This window comes from Diorhabda carinulata, chromosome 5 (assembly GCF_026250575.1).
Source record: "Diorhabda carinulata isolate Delta chromosome 5, icDioCari1.1, whole genome shotgun sequence".
NCBI classification, from domain to species: domain Eukaryota; kingdom Metazoa; phylum Arthropoda; class Insecta; order Coleoptera; family Chrysomelidae; genus Diorhabda; species Diorhabda carinulata.
Window position 1 is genome coordinate 10,653,225 of NC_079464.1, and position 24,388 is coordinate 10,677,612.

The window sequence follows — 24,388 nt, forward strand, 5'->3', positions numbered from 1 at the left end:
CTCAAGATCGAATGAGATCATTATTTTGTTTTTGATAACAATAACTCCATCACTTTATTATTATATTATCCAGATGCAAAAGAGTAATCAAAATTGTTTTCTTGAAATAAAGGCTGAATTTTTTTTCTAAATCTTCCATCTAATAAGTCGAAATTTCAGGAACCGTTGGTAATTTTCATACTGAACACACTGTTCACACTACCACTTCGCCAACACTCACTAACACGTGTTTCGACAACCAAGTTATCGTCTCCAGAAACTGAAGGTAAACTAAAACCAATTCACTCGACCTACCTATTAATATTCCATTTTTCCACTCCAATGAAATTACTCCCGCGAAATAATTCCAACGGGACTTCTTTGAACAGAAATTTCACATTAATTCCTCGACTAAGAAACCATAGAATCGGCCCTTTATTGCTATTTAAACTGTTCTGCAATGCTTTAAAATGCATCTATAATTCATTATTGGATATTTTTTTAGCAATTTTATATTTTTTGTATTTATTTCTTGATTATGACTGGCAGTCTGCTCGGCAATACCCGATTTTTTGGCCTGTCCATATTTTAAATAAGCTATTTGCTCTTTAAACCAGACATTAACAGATCTCTTAATCTTCTAAAATAGTTTCTGTCAAAATCATCAAAGCTAATTTCATAGATACCACTACCAACAATTGTTTTAGTGTATTGCTAGATTTATAAACCAATTCTGTTGAAAATTCCCTCCAGACCTTTAGTACAAACAAGATTGAACGGTATCACAACAAAGTTTCCCTGTTTTTCATTTTTATTTTGGAAAAGGCGGCTTCACAGTGAGATTTATTAAACTTAGGATGGTTAATTAACCTATTCACATATTCTCTTACCATATTTTTCTCAAATCTATTCATATATATTCATAGGGCATAAGATTTCTTACAATTTTAATGTCTACAATTGTTTTGCGAGTAAAAATGAAAGAGTAATCAGCGAAAAAAAATCGATTTTCGAATACGCTAAGCTGTACTTGCAATCTGCACTTCATGCTCCAGAAGAATTTATTAGAGAATTTAGGAAAATGATCATGGACTAATATATTTTCGATCAGGGACATGATGTTTGTTGTTTAAAAACTATTTTTTTAACGTCACTTACCCGGACTAACAATCTAGAAAAATTTAATATTTATTCTTAATCAAATTGATTAACTAGGTAAATATCAGTATCAATATCAATTTTTTTTCAGCTAAGGTAATATCTTGACATAATATAAGTTATGTTAATGTTATGTTAATATGTTAAGTTAATATAATATAAGTGACATAGTATAAGTATATAATCTCAATTCCAAGAAACTTTTTTCCCTAAATTTATTCTTGCAATTAATGCCACTATTCTCAAGTAAAAAAAAAGGATTTTACTACTCACATCTGCTACTATATTCAAAAATTCCTTTCTGCCGACAATTTCACGTTACAACTCCTAAACAGCTTGTCGTCAACTTATTCGATCAAAAAAAATTGATTTCATGAATAATAAATCAAGTTCATCTAACCAATCATCATCTCTGTCCTATCAGATGATTACAAAACAATTAAAACATATTAAAGAACAAACAAGTAATTATAAAGTGCAATTGATATCAAAATTTTCTTGACTAATAATTTCTTCAGTACAAATAAATTTAAAAGAAATTCCAAAGGATTTCGTCGCAAATTTCTGTATATGTACAAAATTTATTGCAGTTTAAGATTGTTGTACTATAAACTTGTTATAGATATAAATTTTTATCTTGAATAAACTACATTGCTATAAACTCTCTGAATACATTGTCTATGGGAATATTCTATTTTCATGGTAAAATAATAGCTTGTATTGTATACTCACTCTATCGGCTACACCACCAGGTATAATAGTTTTCACAACTACGCCAGTGCTGCGGCCACCAATAATTCCAAATGCTAAGCCACTGCCGTCGTTTACCAAATCTATTACTTCAACTTGGGATAATTCGGTGTTTAACTGCAATAAATAAAATAATGAAAAAATTGAAATCTACCCTTGAGGGTAATTTCGAGTGTACAGTTTATGATTTTGTATATATTAGAACGACTAAATATCTTTGCACACTATTAATTGAAAACTCCATACTGAACTGGAGAAAAATCTTTTTCAGTGAGTATCGTCCTTTGTTTTCCGCCCTTTACCAAAACGATATCCAACAAAGTACACTATTCTTCCATTAGGAAAATCACTTTAATGCTATTTCAATAAGTTATGATCAGCGTTAATAGCAACCAACTCTATTGTATATTTTGCCACTATGATAATTCCACTGCTATACTGTAATCTAACGAAAGTTCAGACAAATATATTCATTATTCATTAAATCTTTGCATTAATTCATTATTCATGGAATAAACAGACTGAACAAAACTCATGAATCCCTATTTTATTTACGTAACTTATTAATTCGAGCGAAAATTGAATATTTAAGATAAAAAACAATTGTAATGATATTGCCATCGTAATTTTTTGAAAGAATTTGAAGAAATTCCAGTAAGTCAGACAAATAAGCGATTGCTGGAACAGTGGTCAAAATGAAGGCGCTCCACCGACAGGAACGAAAGCAAAACCGAGCAGAAAGGTATTAATTCAAACTTCATCGAGCAGAAAATTTCTGGGACAATCAAATGCCAATATTCAAATTATATTATGAAAATTTTACTATAAAGAAGAAAATTGGAGCTGAACAGAATATCGCACAAACAAATACACGCACTGTATATAACTGTAGATAACAAATAGCCCTTACAAAGAATATTGGAGAATATGAGATAAAACAAAAAGTTTGAGGTATCCGAATATGGTAAGTCTTGCTCTCTAGAAATTAATAAATTTATGAAGCGTTGAATTAAAAAAAGTATAGAAAAGCGTATAAAGTGTATAAAAGTTTAGCTAAACAAAGAAGACAAGTAAAAGAGTTTGAGTAGGATAGAACAGCATAAATATCCAAAAATGTCTATCTAAACAAAAATTCCCAAGTACCCTTTCTATAAGTTTAGACATTAACACATTTATTTCTGTTATTTGGCTGTCTCCATTTATATGTGTCCAGTTTCAGATTTCATAACCATGATTTCTCTTCCACTCCTATAATGAGTTGACTCTTGATCTTGCATTGAATAATAAATTGTTCCTGTTCAAATTATTATAGTTAGTTTTATATATATTTCACGTTATTTTCTCCAGTTTCAATACACCAGATGAATTCTAGTCTTGATAGCATTTCACATATCGTCGTTTTAGAAGTTCATCCTATTCTAGGTATCTAATAGTACAATAATAATTGAAAAAAAATTTTATACTTTACTTGAAGAAATATGTCAGTTTTCAGTAGTGGATCAAAACTTATATTCAATTTTTTTTCTCAATCCAACTCATTATTCATCTTTTTAATTACAATAGAAATGAGAAAACTTAATTTTAATTTCGTAGAATTTTTTCACGATTGTCTGAAATGAAATTTTTTCAAAGCAGATAGTTTTTATAGAAAAATAAATAATAGAAATTCAGAATTACAGATCCCATGAAATTAAAAAAAACTCTAAAATGTGTAGCTAGTTTCCTTTTCTTGTTTTAGAAAAAGCAAAGATGAATTGGAATTAAACTACCGTCTATACTTAGTTATATTCTGCTTGAAAAAATCCAATATACCTACGGGAAAGACCAAAATAAATTTTACGGGTTTTTATCATCATCGAACTTTCGAGTTTTCCACTAATGTTACGTACGGAAGTAAAATATATTTTCCATCGAAACTGGCAACGAGGAAATTACGCCATAACAAGAAAATTGAATTGTACGATGAGAGATGTAACGATTTCTATAAGTACCGGGTCTTTTGTAATTTTATCCTCCATTAAATTTGTGAATAACACAAATACAGAAAGTTGACAAGGCCATCCTTATTGTTCTATGAATTAAATAATGTTGATGAACGTAGAGAGTTGACCATTTTGAAAATCTGTAATATACGTTAAAGGAAGCATCATGTGGAGTTGGAATTAGTTGTTCAAGGATACATAAAATATTGTAATATAACCAGTATTCAGAATACAAGTCCTCACAGACCACTAGACCAAAACTGAAAATAATTAAAATTTGGTCAGTATATGTTGTAAACATTGGAATGCTTAAATAAAATTCAATTTTATAATAAAAATGAAGAATTCATTCATACCAATCCATACAATTTAACCAATTTAGGATATTTTTTTGATGTTCGCTAATGTCCGATCCATAAAGTTTCTCCATAAAGTATGACTGTTCCAGTGAAATAGAAATTATATGAGTTGAAGATTATAAAAGTAGTAATTATCACAGAAAAATGTAACTTCTCTATAACTCCACAGGAATGTACACTTTAGTTACTCTTTTTCCCTGATACATTTAACAAACCAATTTTTTTTTACATTTTCCATCACATGAATTATCTTTATTTACCTACATCAAATCTTCATATAATTCTAATTTAAGATATATCAGTGTCAGCGTAATCATTTTGGTTACTTTTTTCACTGAAGCTGTTGCTTTTTAAGAGCGTTCATTCATTTTTTCATTATCATTTCCTCACATGCTTCCACGAATTCATCTTTTCAGCACTTTTGTATTGAATTGGATCGATTTCCGAGGTATTGATTTTAACTAGGGTATTAGAACAGTTGAAATCAAATCCATCACAGCTCGAACATTTGTTATTATTGATTCATTAATGAGCCTACATTTTCAGATCAGAGTCTAGAAAAGTCGGAGCTAGTTGAAGTAATAGGTTTCAAACAGATTCTGTTGAATCTAATGGTCTGCTATTTCATATATACTGATGGTTTTACAGGGCTTTGACGCAAGCCTATAATTTAATGTTACTCCGTACAATGGGGAGGGAGAGTTGAAACAATTGCAATATTCCTCCTGGGCTTAACATGGTTAACAAAGCCTTCATTTACCATCAACAAGATGGATTTGTGAAGCTTTCTAACCTTGCCGGTGCATTTTTAAGCATAATATCTTTAAAATAGACCTGAGGAAACAGAAATACAGTAGACAAGAATCTTCGGACAGTATTTATAAGTGTTGCGACAAGTATCTTTCAGCATGTGAAATATGACTTACCTGTTTGAGACGTCTATCTAATAGATTTGCTCTGCGGTAAATCCTTATTACATCTGAAAAGTTCATATAGCCAGTGTATAGATATGTTGTTCGCTAATGCAAATTGGTACGCAATCTTTTTAATGTAACAACCTAATGATTGTTATTATTCTCAGAAAACGTTTTTCTGCTACTAATATTGCGATTGTAAACTGATTCATTACCAGGCGTACTTTTCTCTATTTCAACAAGCTTAAAAAGATTTTGGAATACCGGAGTTTTTAGTTAAATTCCCAATCAACTGAGTTTGATTGACAACTGTATCTACAGCATCACGACTTTCTTCGTAAGTATTTATTGTTTGCTTCGACATTCAAAGAAACTTTTTTCATACCTTTTCATAACTTTTTTACCAATTCAATCATATCATCGGTATCCCACTCATGATATATTGACTTCATAGTAAACCTTTACTTCCACTTTTATGGTTCAAAATCAATGAGATTTATAATAGGGCATGAGTATATAGAAATCAACACAATTTTTAATTATCTTTAAAAATAGTGTCAATCTTCACTTTGGTCTCTATAGATGAAACAATGATTTGGATTTGTCCTTTGAAGATAACTTTTCGTTACTTTTTTGTTATATATATTGAAATATCAATATTTTTTAAAAATATTTGATACGGATATGAAGTCTTATCCCCTCCTAGGACTTTTAGCTATTTAAAACTGAGTCGAAAAATCCTGGAACGCGTCTATTTTGATTTTAATCGAGGTGTCTTATAACATACAATAAACCATCACCCATTTTACCGCTCACCCTTGAAATGTTTCCCCTTAGATTTTTTAAATAGCAAAAGGATCATGTGATATTTCGTTAGTAACATTTGGAAAGCAGATCTAAAAAATGCACAATTTTTTAATTTTAGACGAAAAAATTAATAGAAATTATCAAAAAATAGCATATTACATTGATTCTTTGAAATTAATGAACAAATTATCCTAGACAAAACTTAATCTACTATAAGAGATACTCAAAATATTCTCTATTTACTTATTGACAGAAGTAAATTCTTTACCTCCCTAACCTTTTGTAGAGTCTGAATATTAATCCTATTACAGTCTTCCATTATTCTTCGAGAGAGTTCAGCAAGTGTCTCCAAATAGCTCACTCTCACATTGGGTTTAAGATAACTTCATGGTAAAAATCTAGAGGAGTCAGATCTGTTGTCTTTGTGGCCATTCGATGAATCCACAATGCTCAATTCACCTTATCAGATACAAATTATTTAAAAAATTTTGAACTCGAGCAATGTAATGAGATGGAACTCCATCCTGATAAAAAATAATATTCTGAGTGAAATGGCCCGAATTTTCCCTAATTGCGTCATTTATTTCTGTCTGCAATACTACTCAAACAAATACATTTATTAGGAAATTGAATATGACACATTATGAACAGTCGGAATGTTAAACCAATATCTAACGTTTTGTTGATGTACTTGATTTATTTAAATAGAATTTAGCTTTACCGGAAAAACAAATATGTCTTAAACAATATTGCAGTTTTCGATCTTGATCACCATCTCTCGTGCGTCATTCTCACTTCATATGTATGGAATTTTTGCTTTTTCAGACTTTTTAAAACGGTTCTCTGACTTACCTCGCATTCGCTAGTAACATTTCCAATTGAACTGGATGGATTTACTATAAATTTTGACAAAATATCCACTTCTTTATCCTCAGAAGCCTTTTTTCTACCATTCCATTACTTTTTTCAGAGAGAAGCAGTTTCAAATAATTTTGTAACAAGTAATCTACAGTAATGGCGGTCAATTGGACGATCTGGAGAACGTTTATTGAATAATCTCACAGCTTCATGGTAGTTACGGCCTACCTACTTCACTTAATATCAAAACTGTCACATTTTTCGGCCTAACTACAACCATTTTTATTGTTATGGATAAAAAACTCACTAAATTGCAAGTGTTGATTTTACCCTTGTCTTGTCAATATTAATTAGAATCAATTATCGATAAATGTACTGAATACACTGTTTAAACTACTAAACAGCTTTACCTTCAGTCTCTGAAGACGATAACTTGGTTATCGAAACACACGTCAGTGGTGGTGTAACAGTGTATCAACAACGGTTCTAGAACTTTTAACTTAGTAATTGATAAATGCTTGGTCTATCAAATTAAAAGACACACCAACCATATTTTTAAAAAGTGTTCTAACCACAGAAAATTTTAAAAATACAAAAGTAAGTAAAGAAACAATAAATCAGTATAGCCGTTCAAGGATAGAAATTTTATAATTTTTGTTAAGTATATATAGTGTTCAAAGTTAAAGCAAAACCAGTATAACTTTTTCTGTATTTTTATTCGCAATCTTTAATAACAAAGAATTATCGAGATTAAAGCAAAATGTGAGGCATTCTTGAGTTCTGTTTTTCAAACCCTTTCTAACGAAATATGGCACGCTTTTTCTTGCTATTTGAAAAATAGCGTTATTGCGTTACTGTCAAGGGTAGGGGTTTAAAGCAGCGACAATTGACGTGCTCGACCATTGTGATCTTTGTCTAAAACAACAATTCCTAGGGGGGATAAGACTCGATATCCACACTGTAGTTTTGGAATAATATCACTAATTTTTTTATTATGAATTTTCATAGAAAGCTTTGAATTACTTTAGCTTTATAACTTTATCAAATTGAAAAGTAAAAAAATATAAAGTTCTAAAAATTCAACTTAATATATCGCTCAGTATTTAACTTTAAAAATCATTTGAAAAATATTAATCGGTTTCGTACTTTGTTTATGTAATGCATTTTTCACTATCTAAGAACGAAAAAGCTATAAATCATAAAAAGACCTAAATAATTTAAGTAGAATTTATAAACTACTGCTATATATTTCAAATGTAAGGACTAGGAGAAAATGGATTTTTCTTATTAGAAGGAAATTCTGGTTTGATTTTCTTTTTATGTTGATAATCATGATGAAGGTGATCTATTTTATCGATATAAATACACAAATTGTTATTTTTATTCAGTCACTGTGTAAATTCACTTTTTTTAAAGAAAAAAACTTCGAAAATCAAAAACTCTACTAGAAAAAAATATCGTTGAAAGGAAAGTAATTGCTCAAGTTGAGAGAACGAAATATTCAATATAATCCCAAATATATTTTCAATATACTGACAAAATACACTTACCACCATGTCTCTGGATTTAATTAATCCCGCAATCCATCCGACGGGCTGTGATAAGGCCTTTCATCTAGTATGCGATCTTGTAATCCTTCTCTTCACGCTCACATTCTCTTATTCGCTTCCACATTTGAACCATTCAAGTCAGCAAATCTGAAAAAAATGGAAAAATTTCAATTCAGGAAATACTGTATAAATTCTGAATAAGTCCATTCTATTGATAGAGAAGGCTCTATACATTATTCACAAACAGAATTTAATAGGGTTTCTCAAATAGAAAATAGAGAATTTTACTAGAGAAAATTTGAGTTTAAAAAAGCCTTATATCTTTTTTTCATCAAGAGCACGGCTGAATAGTTAGAATACATGTAGAAAAAATCTTTGTCACCTAGCGACTTCAAATTGTTTAGTTTCGACGTTGCCAAATATACATTTTCTAAAATTTTGTTTGAATCAGCTTTTTTATTAATACATTGATCTTGAGCAATACACGTATATGTTTTTTCTAAAAATATGGAATTGTTGTGGTTATTTTCTGTTCTCAATGCTTTGGCAGATTTATAATCCATAGAATGGCGTTCATAAAACATGAGTTGAGGAAGTGAATATCAGTTAGTGTAGAATTTGTTGTTAATTCTCCGGTGATAGCAACCTTTCAACTTATATACAATTACATTTTACATACTTAAAATATTTCTAAAAATTTTCTTTTTTTATATTTGAATCGATTTTCAAATATAACGTTCAATTATAAAAATTCACCAAGATCTCATAACTAATAATTTTGACAATAACACGGAGCTTGAAGGAAGCATAATTAGTTTTGTATTCTCAGTTTAAATTATTGATGATGTCATCTTATTGTAGTAAAGTAATTTAGTCGTTTACATGATGAACTAAGAATGAGATACATATTATGATAAGTGTTCTTAGATCTTCTTCACCAATCGTACTTTATATGGATGACTCGATAGCACAACCATCAATTTGTGTATATATGTTACCGTGAAAGACCGAAATTAGTGAATGTCGACTTTCCCAGGTGAATGTCAACAAACATAAAATACGTCGATGAAAGATCGAATATTTCATTACACTCTTGAACATTCGGACCCTCATCGGTCTATATCGACAGATATGTTCTGGCGGAGGTCGAAAAAAGAAGAGCCGACAAAGAGGCGACTGGCTGTTTCCTGCCAAATCCTACCACTCTTATGCAAGGTTTGATAGGGAGAGCTGTGTTTTCTGAATTTTTTTTCGATACATTAATAAATACAGAATGGGTATTGCAATGAATCGATTTTTATCTTTAAAAGTTAAATGCTTTTTTTCGGTTATGCGTAAAGACAATTGTTTTCATTTTTTTCAACAAAAATACTTGGATTGAAAAAAAAATAAGTCAGCCAAGTTAGTAGTTCTTTTCAAGGAACGGTAGAATATATTCTAGAATTTAGAATATAAAAATAATATGTAATATTTACTTACCTCAATAAAAGTCACAACCTTGCCATATGAACTCACAATATCCGTAATCTATTGCCTACCTAGACACAACATAAAACAAAATGATCTTGAAGAGTTCTTCAGCACCTTAGGAGACAAATTCGTAGCAAGAGGTGATTACAACTGCAAACACTCCATGTGGGGATCCAGATTGTGCACAACTAAAGGAAGGGAACTATACAATACCATAGAAGCTAACCGATATTCATATTCATATATCTTGACAGGTACTCCAATGTATTGGCCAACTGACCCACACAAAATTTCGAACCCTTTGGACTTATTTGTTACAAACGGAATAAACTCAACTTACACTGACATCCTGCCCAGTTATGACTTAAATTCTAATCACTCGTCTATTTATTGCAACCGTTGGAGCGTTAATTATAATTAGAACACCACCACAAAGATTACACAACTCTAAAACAAACTGGGAAGCATACCGTAACAAAATCAATGAAACGGTAGATTCAAAGATAAGGCTTAAGAAACCAGGAGATATCGAAAGAGCAACAGATATATTTAACTCACAACTTCAAGTAGCAGCCCAAACCGCTACACCAAACACGAAGCAGAAAAAAGGAAAAAAGTTGTCCCACTCGAAATAAAAAGACTAATAGCAGAAAAGAGAAAGTCTCCTGAAGACAAAAACAACTTCAATCGACTTAGTCATAAATGGAAGAAAAAGCTTAAAGAAATAAGGGATGCACAATTTGAGGAATACGTATCCAAATTAATAAGAACAGATAACTCCATTTGGAAGCCAATTAAGAATTCAAAAAAAGCCAAAATAACAGCCCCGCCTGTACGAATAAATAAACATGAACAGTGGGCTGGAAGCGACAAAGAAAAAGCAGATTTATATGCAAATCATCTCACTACAGTCTTCCACCCACTAAGTCACGAAACAGACCAAACAAAACTTGACAACTGCAATAAATACAAGAAGCCTCATAAAAGCATTGACTCCAAAAAGAAGTACACAATAAAATAAAATTACTACCTAATAACCGCCAAAATGCTGAAATAATTGCCCCAAAAAGGGGTAATCATGCTAACATACATCAACAATGTAATTCTAAGACTTGGATACTGGCCAAAATCATATAAAGCTGCACAGATCAAATTGATTGGTGAACTAGGCAAAGACCCAATCAACATGTCATCTTACCGTCCAATAAGCCTTCTACCTACAATGTCCAAACTCCTTGAAAAATTACTCCTTTATATAATAAATGAAGACTTACCTCCACAGGATTGGATCCCCTGCCAAATATTATTCAGAGATCCCAATCTAAAATACTTCGTCAACTAGCAGATGCTCTATGGTATGTAACAAATAACAACATTCACGTGGACCTGGGAGTGACCAATGTCAAGAAGTTATCCATGAGAGGATCATCAAATACCACAAAACTATAAAAACCCTCCCAAATCCACTAGACTGAAAAAAACTTGACCAATAGACCTAATATGAGGTATAAGAGGTTGCATCACTGGATGTAAGCCTCACCAAGACATTATAGATGCTAGATTATCCAACACTCGCGAGCAAATTAACCCATAGAATGTAAAAAATATTCTGATTGTTGAAATTGAATCTGAATTGCTGAAAAATTTAGGTAATCTTGATATTTGACGTTGGTTCGTTTCCTTTCCATTTTTAATGCCTCATCTTCTCGTATATAGTTTTTTTTACATTTTTCTTTTTGTTCTTGATGTTTTCTCTTTATTCCGTTACCTTTAGGAAATTATCACTTCAATATCCGGCCTCTCGTTACTTTCACATTTATTTTTGTTCACAATACTTTGCTCACCAAGAAGTAATTAATCTACGAGGGCCGTTTTTTTTTCAACATCCGATCGCTATGTGTAATTTCTACCGATGTTTAATGAAATAATTGTATACCAACCCTAAATACAAAGTCTATAGAGTATGTAAACGTAGGGTTGACTATATTTTTCCTGGCCTAACTATTGGTTTGACAGGTACAAACAGGTATTTTGGTCTTAGTTATTTTCACCTACTTGTTTAATCTATAAATTAAACATAAAAATAAGCGCTGTTTTATTGCGAACACAATGATATAGGGTTGACTGCTAAAAGCCTGTCCTGAATGACGGTTCTGAATTTTAAAAAAATAAAATTTTAACGCGACAGCGACAAAGAGGTCCGAGATAAATTTCTCCTGAGATTGACGAAGACAGAGTTGAAGTCGCGCGCGGCGTGACCGCAGGATGTAATAGAGTGCGCATGTCAGTAGCTCATGCAGTAGAAAATGATTGCGATATAGTAGTAAACAACAATACTTTAGAGCAGTTATTAACCTTAAATATTGTACTGCTATGGACAACACGTGCTGATTTTTTTTACAATTAAAAATGGTTAAAAAGTGTTTCTTATGTGACTCAGATAATCCCGTAATTGACATGCGCACTCTATTACATCTTGCGGTTGCGCATCCTAACCTCTGTTACCAAATAATTGTTCCACTTGAATAAGCGTGAAACTCCACTGGTGACTGAATTTTAAGCCGAACACAGTGCCGCTGGTTCATGAAGAAGAAGAAACTGTAGACCATGTTCATCTGTGAGTGTCCAGCACTCACACAGGCGTGGTTTCAAATACTTGAGCAAACCTCGCAGCTTGAATAATGATATAGGCTTTTGGTGATTTCAAGTGGACCATAACGGATATATTAGAATGCCTATAGGCTTAACGGCCCTTGTTCCTCCACTATACTACTATTGAACAATTATTGCTTCTAGATTAGGTCTGTTTTCGAGGCATTTCTCTTCTAATATGTCTTGTAGCAAACACTTTGAAGACTAAGGTGAAGGAACTGGTTTTGATGTTGGAATATATAGGCCACGTGTTGATATTAATAGATAATCTGATGTACCTTCTACAATCTCCAAGTCTCGTTCTTCAAAATTTGAATTGTTAGAAGCTTTACTAATGAATAAAAAAATTCTTTCCATATTGAGTTTTTTTTGCCACCATTGTTCCTGTTTGATTCTTCTCGCAAGCGCTTCCGATGAAGAGTATTATATTCTCACCTGGATTATTGGTTTAATTTAAATTGAGTATCAACTTCAACCTATTATCAGCAGGTACCAAAAAGATGAAAAATTTTTAAACTCAGAATTCAAAATTCAATATTCAAATTGACGTTGATAGAAATATGATATTGACACATAAAAATATTTCTATCAACGTCAATTTGAATATTGAATTTCGAATTCTAAGAGTTTAAAAATTTTTACAAGCTTTAATAATGTCAAAAGATGAATACATAAGTATTCAATAGCTCGGATAATATATTGAAGTTAGTCCACTTTTCACGTTCCCAATAAAAAATAATTTTAAAACAGATTCAAATGCATATCTTATCTACCTGTATCTCAGAAGATTGCTACATAACATTCTCTACACCACTATGATCCTTTACGTTCCAGTACTAACAGCATCAACCAGACCTCGGTAGTAAATCAATGTATTGTACAATAATGACAATATATCAAAGAAAAAACTTTTGTAAAAAGTACACTTCATAAGGGTTTAAACGTGCACAAGTGGACAAACATATGTCATCAGAAGTTGATAATAATAACAACAATACAAAAAGTGGTAGCGCTTTATGACTCAATATAACATACCGTATACTATTCTTGTAAAAAATTTATATGAAATTCAAGCGCCCCGTTTGTGTTGTTATGATAATTTTTTTTCAACTTCTGACGTTATATGTACCAACATTATCCGCCACGATCTCTGTCCTGTAATTCTTTTTTACTTTTTAGTGCATTTCCATGTTTTTAAAATAGTTTTGTTTGTAGGTAATACATTATTTTTCACTCTTTAGTCTTGTAATGGTAATAGTAAAATTTTATATTCAATATTTTGAATACTTCCCATGTTCTATCAATGAAAAATATAGACCATATGGAACTTACCTTTTAGAGTGCGATCCGAGAGCACTTAATCATTTTGGTCATGTCTTGTCTGTCATTTGACTGCAAATGTCACATAATTGATACTTACTACTCAACTAAGTGCAAGGCAAAGATATAGAAAAAAAGCATCCAAATTTTGAGGGACACCAAGGATCCTCCAATTTTCACGTATCTGCCATAAAATTATGGCACAGCTGTGACAAATTTATCAAATTTTCATAAAAATGATGTTAAAATTGATATTTCCTCCTAAAAAGACTGTTGTCATAAAATAGTACAGAACTGAATAATACCAATATTTAATGTTTATAGTTTATGTTGAAATAGTGATTATACGTCAACTGGCAACAATTGTGATACAGCTGGTTTGGTTCATGCATTGAAGATTATTTTTTGAGCAACATGCTCGTATTTTCCGAGTCTTGTAACAAATTACGTGATTTTAGTGATGTTTCAGCTAAAGAACACTGCACCTAGTTGTATTGTTCCATTTTTTCAGTGAGACCGATGCCGTGTGCTGTCGAAACGTATTATATGGAAAGGTACAATAGAAAAATGAGGGTACCTATCTAATTAACATTAAAACACTTCATATTTATATATTTGCAGGTTTACTTAGCAGCTTAAAAAGTCAGCCAAAGTGCTGCTGGTACTATAGACTTTTCAAACAATGAGTATATGATATATTTTCGTGATATTACCAATAAAGTGCATATTTTTTCAAGCATATCCGATTTAAAAAACATTTGAATATTTTATATATAATTCAACTAAACGTTGAAACCACTGACATGTATATTTTTGGAAATTAAAAGTTACTGCCACAAGTCACTTTTTAAAAAGATACTTCATTTGTACAGCAAAACGACACTATTAACAATTAAAATTACAGTGTACAATATTAATTATTAATCGGCGAATTGTAACTCGAATTAGTGCTAGATGATAAAACGTACTCTGTACTGTGCGATATGTGGAATATAGAGATACTTGTCAAATATCGGTAACCTCCGCTTCCTTCGAACTTTTATTTCTAGCCATTTTCATTACTATTTTCGACAACATTGTCTATCTCGATTCATCTTCTGATCGAATGACGTACGTGACATTCCAAATTCCAATAACTGTCTTTAATTCCAAATGTCACGTTTCCGCAACTACGTACCCTTTATTTGCGCTCAAATCAATGCCAACCAATTTAACTCGCAATTATACGAGGGAAGTCTTATTACTATTATACTGTCAGCACAAGCAGTTGTATTTATAACATATTTAGGAAAAGAGATACTTAGGAGGCTGCCTGATAGTATGTAACAATTTTTATTTTGTTGAAGTACGATTACAATATTAAACCCGATTTGCAACAAAACTTTTACAACTTTTTCCTCAATATTCAGGATGTCCATATGTTCGAGAACTTTTTTCATAGAAATAATAGTCGTTTGCAATAATAATCTATCATTTATTCACGTTTCGTACAAAGAATTATTTTGAAGTCTGGAAACGTTGTTTAAACTTGACCTTAATCTGATTCACTTCTTCATTTTCTGTAAATCTCATGATAATTGACTTTTTGGAGGTTTCTCTTATATTTCTATGGTTTTGTATATATAGATATATATCTGTGATCGAGATATCTCGTTTTGTAGAACGTAGGTTTAATGTTGATATTGTGAAGAGCCATTGGAAGAAATGGATACGTTCGAAAAGTAGTTCACTGATATTGAAAATCTTACAATCCGAACTGACAGTGCAGAAATGAGAACGATCATTTAAAAAACAAATTTTCTGTCTTGGATCGAAGAATTCCCATAATAATCTATGGGAAATTACGGGAATTTGTATTGCATTGGAAATAGCTAAAATTAGTTCAAAATGATAGAAATTGGTTGGGAAAAAAATAATGAATTTCATAAATATCCGTGACAGTGCATGTTTATGGCTCCACCTCTGAATTTTTCTAGTTAAAATTGTTCGTCATTATATTGGTTGAGAGTCTAGTTCCGTTGCAAAGAATTTACCTTAATCCAAACCTAACCAAAATCTTCGACTAAAGTCGAAGGTTTTTGCTTTCATTAGTCTATACAGTCTAAGAAGAGCATATATCAACACATGATTCCAAACGTTATGATTTGAATATATCACAACAAGACTTGTGAGGTCTAGTCAATGTGGTTACAATAAAATACCGTAATACCTAACCTAACCATTGTTCTCTCTTTTTATAAATCAGAACTGACATGCTAAATTAATCACTTAGCCACCGGATGTACCGATGCAATGTTGTGTGTCTTTAATTACATCGTTGCTAATGAACAATCAAGTGAATGGTTTTACATGCATCAATTCTTGAGTATACATCGCTGAAAGTTGGATCTGAAACTCTTAAGGTCGCGTTGGAAACTATTTATAAATTTTTTCACTTAACTTTATCGTTGTGGATTTAATTCGTCGAATGCATGTTAAGTTTTTCCTGGAGCGAAATAGCCTCTATATTTAATATGAGTCAATACACGGTACTTTCTACGATGTAACAATCTCAATGTAAAATATACATACCTATGTGTTTTTTTCCTGAATTCTAATAGCAAGTTTAGGTTATTTTAAAAGCTACAAAGAAGAGTATTCACTTTTAACATGCAAATGAAATGTGTGAATAGAAAAAATATTTTGTGGTTAAGTGATATGAGAAATTTGATTGATCCAAACAGGGCCAGGCAATCAAATTCAAAGCGATAAAGGAAAGTACAGAGAGAGAGTTTATTCAGAGAGTTCATAAACCCAACTTGAGTCTCTCATTTTTAATCGAATTTAGTAACTTTCTTATTTAATAATTGAGTTTTATTTTTAATTACAAATATTAAAACCGCAATAAATCACATCATTATATATGTGTAATGTATATTAATGAATATACATTACACGTATATGGTGAATATTTGATCCTCGGGTATATGTCCTAGATATTTGAGTATATTCTATCACATAATCACGTAAATATAACCTATGTCAATTTAAATTCGTTTTTAATACAATCTAGAAACAGCAGAACCGAATAACATTTTTAGTAACCATTGGTCTTACTGTAATAGAATAATAATAATAATAGAATAGTAATTTATGCAACAAGTGCATAAAGTGGCACTTTTTTTCACGAGTGGCAATTCCATGAGTAAAAATAAAATAAAAAATGGAATATAAATAAAAAATTCCAATATTTTAATTAAGCTCCTTCGGTAAATTACAATTAATAACAAACGCATGATGATTAAATTTAAAGCTAATTGTGGAGAACGATATTAAGAAAAAAAAAATAACTTAATGATATATTTTTGTGTCATTTTGAATACCAAAAAAACTAACTTTACATATTATTAAGAAATAATAATGATTTGAAAGGACCACCCTCAGAAGTAAATATGTATTCTTATAAATAGAACCAAAAGCTCTTATATGAGTCTGTTAAATTCTTTCATTTGCCTCGACTATACTCTCAGTTCGTTCTAATTTGGTCTTCCAGAATCCTGAGAATTATAATTTCCGACCAATAAAGTTGAAGTGCTGATTAAAGTGAAGTCAGCGTATTTGAATTTGAATATAAAGGAATCCTTCAATTTATGCCGATGATAATCGAAATTAACATCGTATTTATCGAATGAATCGTGTAATTCAAATAATTAATTATATGAATAATGAAAAATCTACTACCGACATCTACATATTACGTTTTCGTTGTCGAATAGTAGTAAAAGTTCTGGAAAATTATTGATTTCGTTATTATTAATTGAATCGAAGATAGGTTGAATTAAAATACTAATATATTATTCACCCTGTATTTTAAACGAGTATCGATACTAACAGCATGCTTTTCTCTATAACTAAAATCATAAGTTATTGAGATATTTTGTGCGTTGGCTATAATTGCTATGTCAAAAACTGACATTTTTTATTGCAGTTGGTACTGTAGATGCTGAATGCAAAGAAAAAATGAGTATATTATAAATAAATTACAGAAGAAAAACGATGAAAAACCTTCATATTCACTACAGTATACGTACATTTATTATCACAATAGTTGTTAGAATTAACCTCCGACGATATCTATGCATGTTAGAATACGATAACTGAAGCATTTTTATAGGAACATTCCGAAATTCTCTCCATCATATCATGCCTCGTTGTTGTTGTTATTGGAAGTACTTTGTACACTTCATTCTTAGTATGACCTGTAAAAAATGAGTCCACTTTGTTGGAATCTGGTGACCTTGGTGGCCACTTTACTGGACTATTTCTTCCGATTCATATTCCAGGAAATAGCTCATTCAGTTTACCACTAATTGATTTATTTGCGAGAACAGGCACACCATCATGCAAAATCCACATCGTTTGAGGTGTACCTCTTCCAATAAAAGAGGTAATTGGTTTACTATAAAATCTGAGCACATATCAGCATTCAAATATTCTTCAAAAAATACTACATATTCACCAACCGTACTTCCCCACACATTCAACAACTATTTAGTTTGACTATGTGTCACTATGTGATGTGGATTAATTGATGAATAATAGTGAAAGTTTCACTTAATAACACAACCATTTCGATTAAACCTTGCTTCATCTCCAAATGAATGTAGTCGAAAACGTCTCTTTGTTAATTAATTTTTTGTAAAGCTCATCTAAAATACTAGTTTTTTTCCAAAATCACCTTGAGATTACTCATGTTGCAAGTAAATATGGTAAGAGTGTATTCTGTTTCTGGTAACTGCAAGCAAAACATTAATTTCGCTTTCTTCCGTCACAGAAGTTTTTAATCGTTCATGCTTTTCATTTTTGTGTGAACCAGTGTCGTTGAACCGTTATATCAATCTCTTCAAGCTTGATTTTGTAGGTTGCCGTCTTTTAGGAAAATGTTAATGGAATACTCTTGCTGACAGTAAGACAGCATTCTTCCTATATCCATTCCATCACTAGTGGAATCCATAGTTCGAATTTTTTGGTAACACCAAAAAATATACCTTATATTGTTAAAATATTAATTTTTGATAAATATACATACATAGTCACCTCACAATCAGTTGTTAAATGATTAGATATTGGTACATAATCATTGTTTTGTACAGAAATATCAAAATATCTCATGAACTAATAATTTTAGGTATAGAAAATGGTTGATAAAAAAGAATTATGTTGGTAGAACTCTTCGATACAACTATGGAATTGATTTTTAAAAATCGAGAAAATAATGTATTGATATTTTTGATTCACCTGCATCAGATACAATGAATAATAACGAAAAAATAATTTTCCAGAATTTTCACTAGGATTCGAATGCTTTGGCTGCAACAAATCTTCATTCTTGAATTTCTCTTACATTGTATAAGGTATTGAACTTGAACGATTTTGATGGAAAATTAGTTATAACTTCTTAAATATCCCGTAGACCACATGACAACGAAGGACAAAATAGGCACTGAACTTTATCATACTCATATAGCCAATATTCTGTTTCATAATATGTTTTGTTCTACCTAAGAGAGAAAAAAGAAAGAACCTTACGTCACAATAGTGTACTTCCATTTCAAGCTTTGTGCATGAGAGGACTCTCACTCAATTTATCAGAATGTAGATCTGCATTTTCCCAACGGTGCGTGTAGATTATCTTTGTCTGATATTCGGAGCAAACATCAGATTCTAACACCACAAATATCGCCATCAATCACGTATTCAAACGCGCCACCATTACTACCAAGCTCGTCTAAGATAGCATGCCAGAGGGAGTAGCTGGAAAAAAGACTGTTCAGGAAAAAATACAGGCATGTTCGACAGTTTCGCTGGGGAGAACAAAAAATCTACGTATTTAAGATGTTGGATGCTGGGGTTCTTTGTCCGTACCAATGTTGAAGTTGTTGGTGATATGTAGACTAGAAGTTGCCAGTGATCAATGTTTTTATGAAATGATGTAGTTGGATCGGTATAATCCTATCAGATGCCGTGCTTAATCAATTGGACCCAGATTTTCATTTTTAACTCACAAAATTTTTGGTTTTCTTATCTTCCGATGGATAGTGTAGAAATTGAGGTCAGTTTTTCAAATAAACTTTGAAAGTATTTTAAAATTTACATAAAATGTATGACGTTACATCTCAAATTGACTCGCCAAAACAGAACATGTGTCAAATGGTATATGCCAAATCTCAAATGAAGGGTATCACAACAAATACATAATATTTGTATTATTTCTACCGACACGTGCTTTGACAATTCTAGTTTTATGAATAAAATATAAAGCTTGGCAACAAACCTGATTTAGTTTACACTCCGATCCCGTTTTATTCCAAGAATAACTACTGTTTATACTCAAATTATTCTGTTTGGAATGAGAGTTTAGTAATGGGATAGCCAGTTTATAATTCAAAAGGGTACATTTCTCTTGCAATTCGCGATCGAAGTGGAAACACAGCACACATGCTTGGCATACAAGGAACATTGTTAGCATTTCTAATCTAATTCAAGGCTGATACGGTCCATAGAGGCTACAGGCTTCAGGATGTTGCATTTCATGCCGTGCATAACACATGCGCACTGGTTCTAATTGTCGTATTTCACATTTATACACAGATTCATACCCTTTATCTGAATTATCGTAGAGGGTTTTGTAATTAGTTACACATTCAAGAAGAAATTGATCGTTTATTTTTGTATCCATATTAAATCAAAAGATGGCCCAATTGAACGTAACCTTAAAAAACAAAGGTGTTAAGGCGCCTGTGCAAGCAATGTTCGTAAAGTCGTTGGAAAATTTCATTGGAAAAGAACGAATTGTACTTCAAAGTTCGTTCTAAAGAAACATAATCTTATCATCTTACTCTATAATGCTCTGACCGCTACATTTTTGTTTGCTAAATCTAAATGCATTCCTGATTGTAGCATTTATCTCAGTTCGTTCCGAAATAAAATGGAATCAAAACAATGGGCCTTGCAGTAGAGGGTTCAAATTCCATAGTTTACCTAGGTGAGGGTAACTCCTAACCTAACCAACTTTCAGCATAATTTAAAAAGAAGTTTTCTGTCATGTCTGAATCTAGTCATTAATTCGATCAGTTGGGATGTTCGTGTGCAATTAATTGGCAAACATATTCAAAAGATTGAGTTAGTGGTCTCCAACCAAAGTTAGATAACAACTACCATAATTTCTCAACTCTATTGGAAAATAAAAGATCTGCACAATCAGAATATGACAGATGATGATGGAGATTCAAATTTTGATCTGATCACCGTTGTTTTTCAGTATTATTAAGTAAATTTATTTGTTGTTTTGATTTCTTTGGATCAGATTTAAAGAACTACATTAAAAAAGAAATGTAATCATAAGAAAGTATTACATTATCGATAGTCGACATATGTGTGTGACATATGTTTGGATTATGATTGGATTGCCTTATCTCATCGCTGATAGTCTATGATTCAAATATAAATTTTAGTACTAATCTAAGACGCAACGAAAAACAAAAGTTGTTTACGAGATAAAAACAAAAAAAAAGTAAATAACTTCATAAAAGAACTAATCATGTCCGACAAGCAAATAAATTCATGTGTTAAATGCGATGAAAAAATAAAAGACTTGGAAGAAAAATGTTTGAAGTGTAATGGAAATTGCAAGAAGAGCCTCCATTATACTTGCAGTAACTACAACACCTCAGAGTTGGAGTTCTTGGAAGTAAACAAGAGCAATATTAAATGGTTCTGCGATGTATGTTCCCAAAGTAAACAAGAAATCAACGTTTAAAAGAAGTTTATTGTTTTTTTGTTACACATTATTATATTTTATATATTCCAAGTTTTTTGAATTTCAAGGATCTCAAGGATTGTATTCCGAAAGTGTTAACTGAGATGTAGCATTTGTGAAAACGTAGAAGTTTGGTGATATTTTTAGTTGATGATATTCTGTCAGATATTTTGAGATTTGAATAAAAATATGGTTCCGTAGCCGTAGCATTTTTATTAAATATTTATGAACGCCATATCTAGACGATTATTCAACAAATCAGATTTTATGATTACATTCATCGGTCAAGTGATGTTCCACTATTAGCAGCTAGGAATTTATATTATAGAATGCTGAAAAACATTTCGAACACACTACTGAGGTTTGTATACAATTTTATTCATTCGATTCTGAAAATCATATTTTTTTTATTTAATATTTGACTGAATAGGTTGTACGGAATATTACCTTAATAAAATGACAACTCTGTCAACTTTTGATAAAGATTTTATACCTGAATATAATAATTTAGTACATTGAATAAATTCCAAATAACTATATGCTTATTGGCACAGTTTTCCTGTAGTTAGAAACTTTTCGTGAAAAATTACTCAATAAACAGTGTAAGTAATAAGTAAATAGTCCATAAGTTACAAAAGTGAGTCAGGAGCCATCCATTGACGGTACTCTTAGAGTATTTATTGTGGGAGACCTTCTGGCAATAGTGTCTTCAATCTCCTCTCTGCTAGTCGCTGGTTGAATATATGATTTATTAATTCATGGTTTTGGTCATTAGATCGATTTTAGTATCTTATGGAATATTCTTTATCACATCTTTGATTGGTGGGCTATTTAGATCGTGATAAATTGTTTGGTTAGAATAATACCGAGGGGCTTTACTTAACATACGGAGCCTTTGGATTTGAATATTTGGAGTATCTTCGTAATTAAAGGTTTACTTATAGTTCTATTCCATACGACCAAATTCGTATGAATATAGTTTTGTAAATGAGCAATTTATTTTTAAATCTGAATTATGACCTATTTTTTAGTTTCATAGCTAACTGTTTGTTGTTGACATGTGTTTTTCATCTAAATCTAAAGAACTTGACCACTGGAGGAATATTAATAATGAACATTTTTGACAAAGCAGATTTTACTGTTGTAAATGTTATTTGCACTGAATTACTGGCATTGTCGTTAATTTTCCGCTGTTGGAGCCAGTTTTGTAACAAATTTAGATGATTTTGTACTTTTTCTGCAGCAACAGTTGGGTATATATCTGTCGCCATGATTGCAGTGACGTCTGCAACGTTTGCTATGAAAATATCTTCTGAAGTTGGAACATCTGCTGTGAATATCAAATACAGAAACGGGCCTAGAAAGATGCCTTGAGGTACTCCAGATTCTATGGGAGTAATTTAGGTATCTTCAATTTTGACTTGAAAGTAGCGGTCGGTGAGATAAGATTTAAAATTAAAGTACAGTTGTTCCGTTAAATGTAGTTTTAGTTTGTAGAGAGGACCATCCTGCCAGACTCTGTGGAACACCTATTGTATGTAGAGAAATACTCCAGCACACATCTCTGTTTTGGTATGAGTTCGTTGATGAGAACTACAGTTCGAAATTTATATAAAAGTAGCCTTTCAAGTACTTTTGATATTATTGGGAGTAGACTTATACGATGATATGAACAAGCTTCTATTGCAGGTTTGCAGGTTTTTGAATCATAATGACCTGGGCATGATTCCATTGTATTGAGTAGTATCGAAGGCGAAATGTACTGTTAAATAATACTGTTAACAGCTCCAGAAGCTTTTTTACGATTTGGAAGTTTTTCTTTGTTGTCGAACTTCTGACGAGATAAATGTCATCAAAAGTAGATATAATTGGCATAGAGCTTTGAGATAACTATTTATATTTTAAATTTTAATATTTTTTGGGGCTGAGAATACATTTGCAAGGTGTTCTGCGAAAAAAGTTGTTTTTTTTAAATTTGTACCAGACCAGATCATATGTGATTGTGGTAAAGCTGAGTTGGTTTTCATTGGTCATTTATGTTTTTTGTAGCTTTCCAAATAGAGTAGCCTTCACGAGAAAGGCTCCTTATTTTTGCTACAAGTTCTCTTATATGGAGTGGAATGTTATAGTTTTCTTGTAGACTTTTTTGGCACTATGATGTTGCGTCTCGCCTTGCTTTTTATATAACTGTTGTTAGTTAGTCTACAATTTGCTCAATATCTGGATTTTCTTTTATGCTGATATCTAGTCTAATTTTTGTGTATTCAATAAATTTTTGAAAGTTTATTTCTTTAGTTGTTAGCTTAGGTGATGTTACATGCGTACTTATAGTTATTATTATTGGGCTATGGTCTGATGTTAAATCGAAATTTGACTACATTGCACTGTGAGTGTCACCTATTCCTTTTTTTACTGCAATTTCTACCAGATCTGTAATCTAGTTGACGTCTGTAGGCCAGTATGTTGGCTCACCCGTTGACAGATAGTTCAGGTTATTTTGTTGCATAATAGACATTAGCGTTCGGCTTTCAAGTGTGATTAATCTGGACCTCCAAGTGATGTGTTTGACGCTCTAATATCCTGTAAATAGGAATTTTGAACCAAGAGTTATTAGGAAATAATTTGAAATGCCATTAGCATTCCACGATACATTTCTTAATGATTTAAAAATTATTTTGTTGATGACTGTAGTTAGCATAGTTCAAATCATGCTGTTTTGGTTTAGAAGTTGCGAAATCATATTTTTGAATTCATTTAGAATATATTATAGTTCATCTGCTTCATTCACCGG

At 31.5% G+C, this 24,388-nt stretch overlaps 1 protein-coding gene across 1 annotated transcript in view; it reads right to left on the reverse strand.

The window, feature by feature from the left end:
• Positions 1-24,388, reverse strand: part of LOC130894286 (uncharacterized) — a 462,711-nt gene that overhangs the window by 408,636 nt on the left and 29,687 nt on the right. Inside the window, exons 2-3 of the mRNA XM_057801000.1 lie at positions 8,358-8,504; positions 1,870-2,004 (exon numbers count right to left, since the gene is read on the reverse strand). Coding sequence (XP_057656983.1) covers positions 1,870-2,004; positions 8,358-8,363 — 141 coding nt within the window. The 5' untranslated portion in view covers positions 8,364-8,504. The remainder of the gene's footprint in view (positions 1-1,869; positions 2,005-8,357; positions 8,505-24,388) is intronic.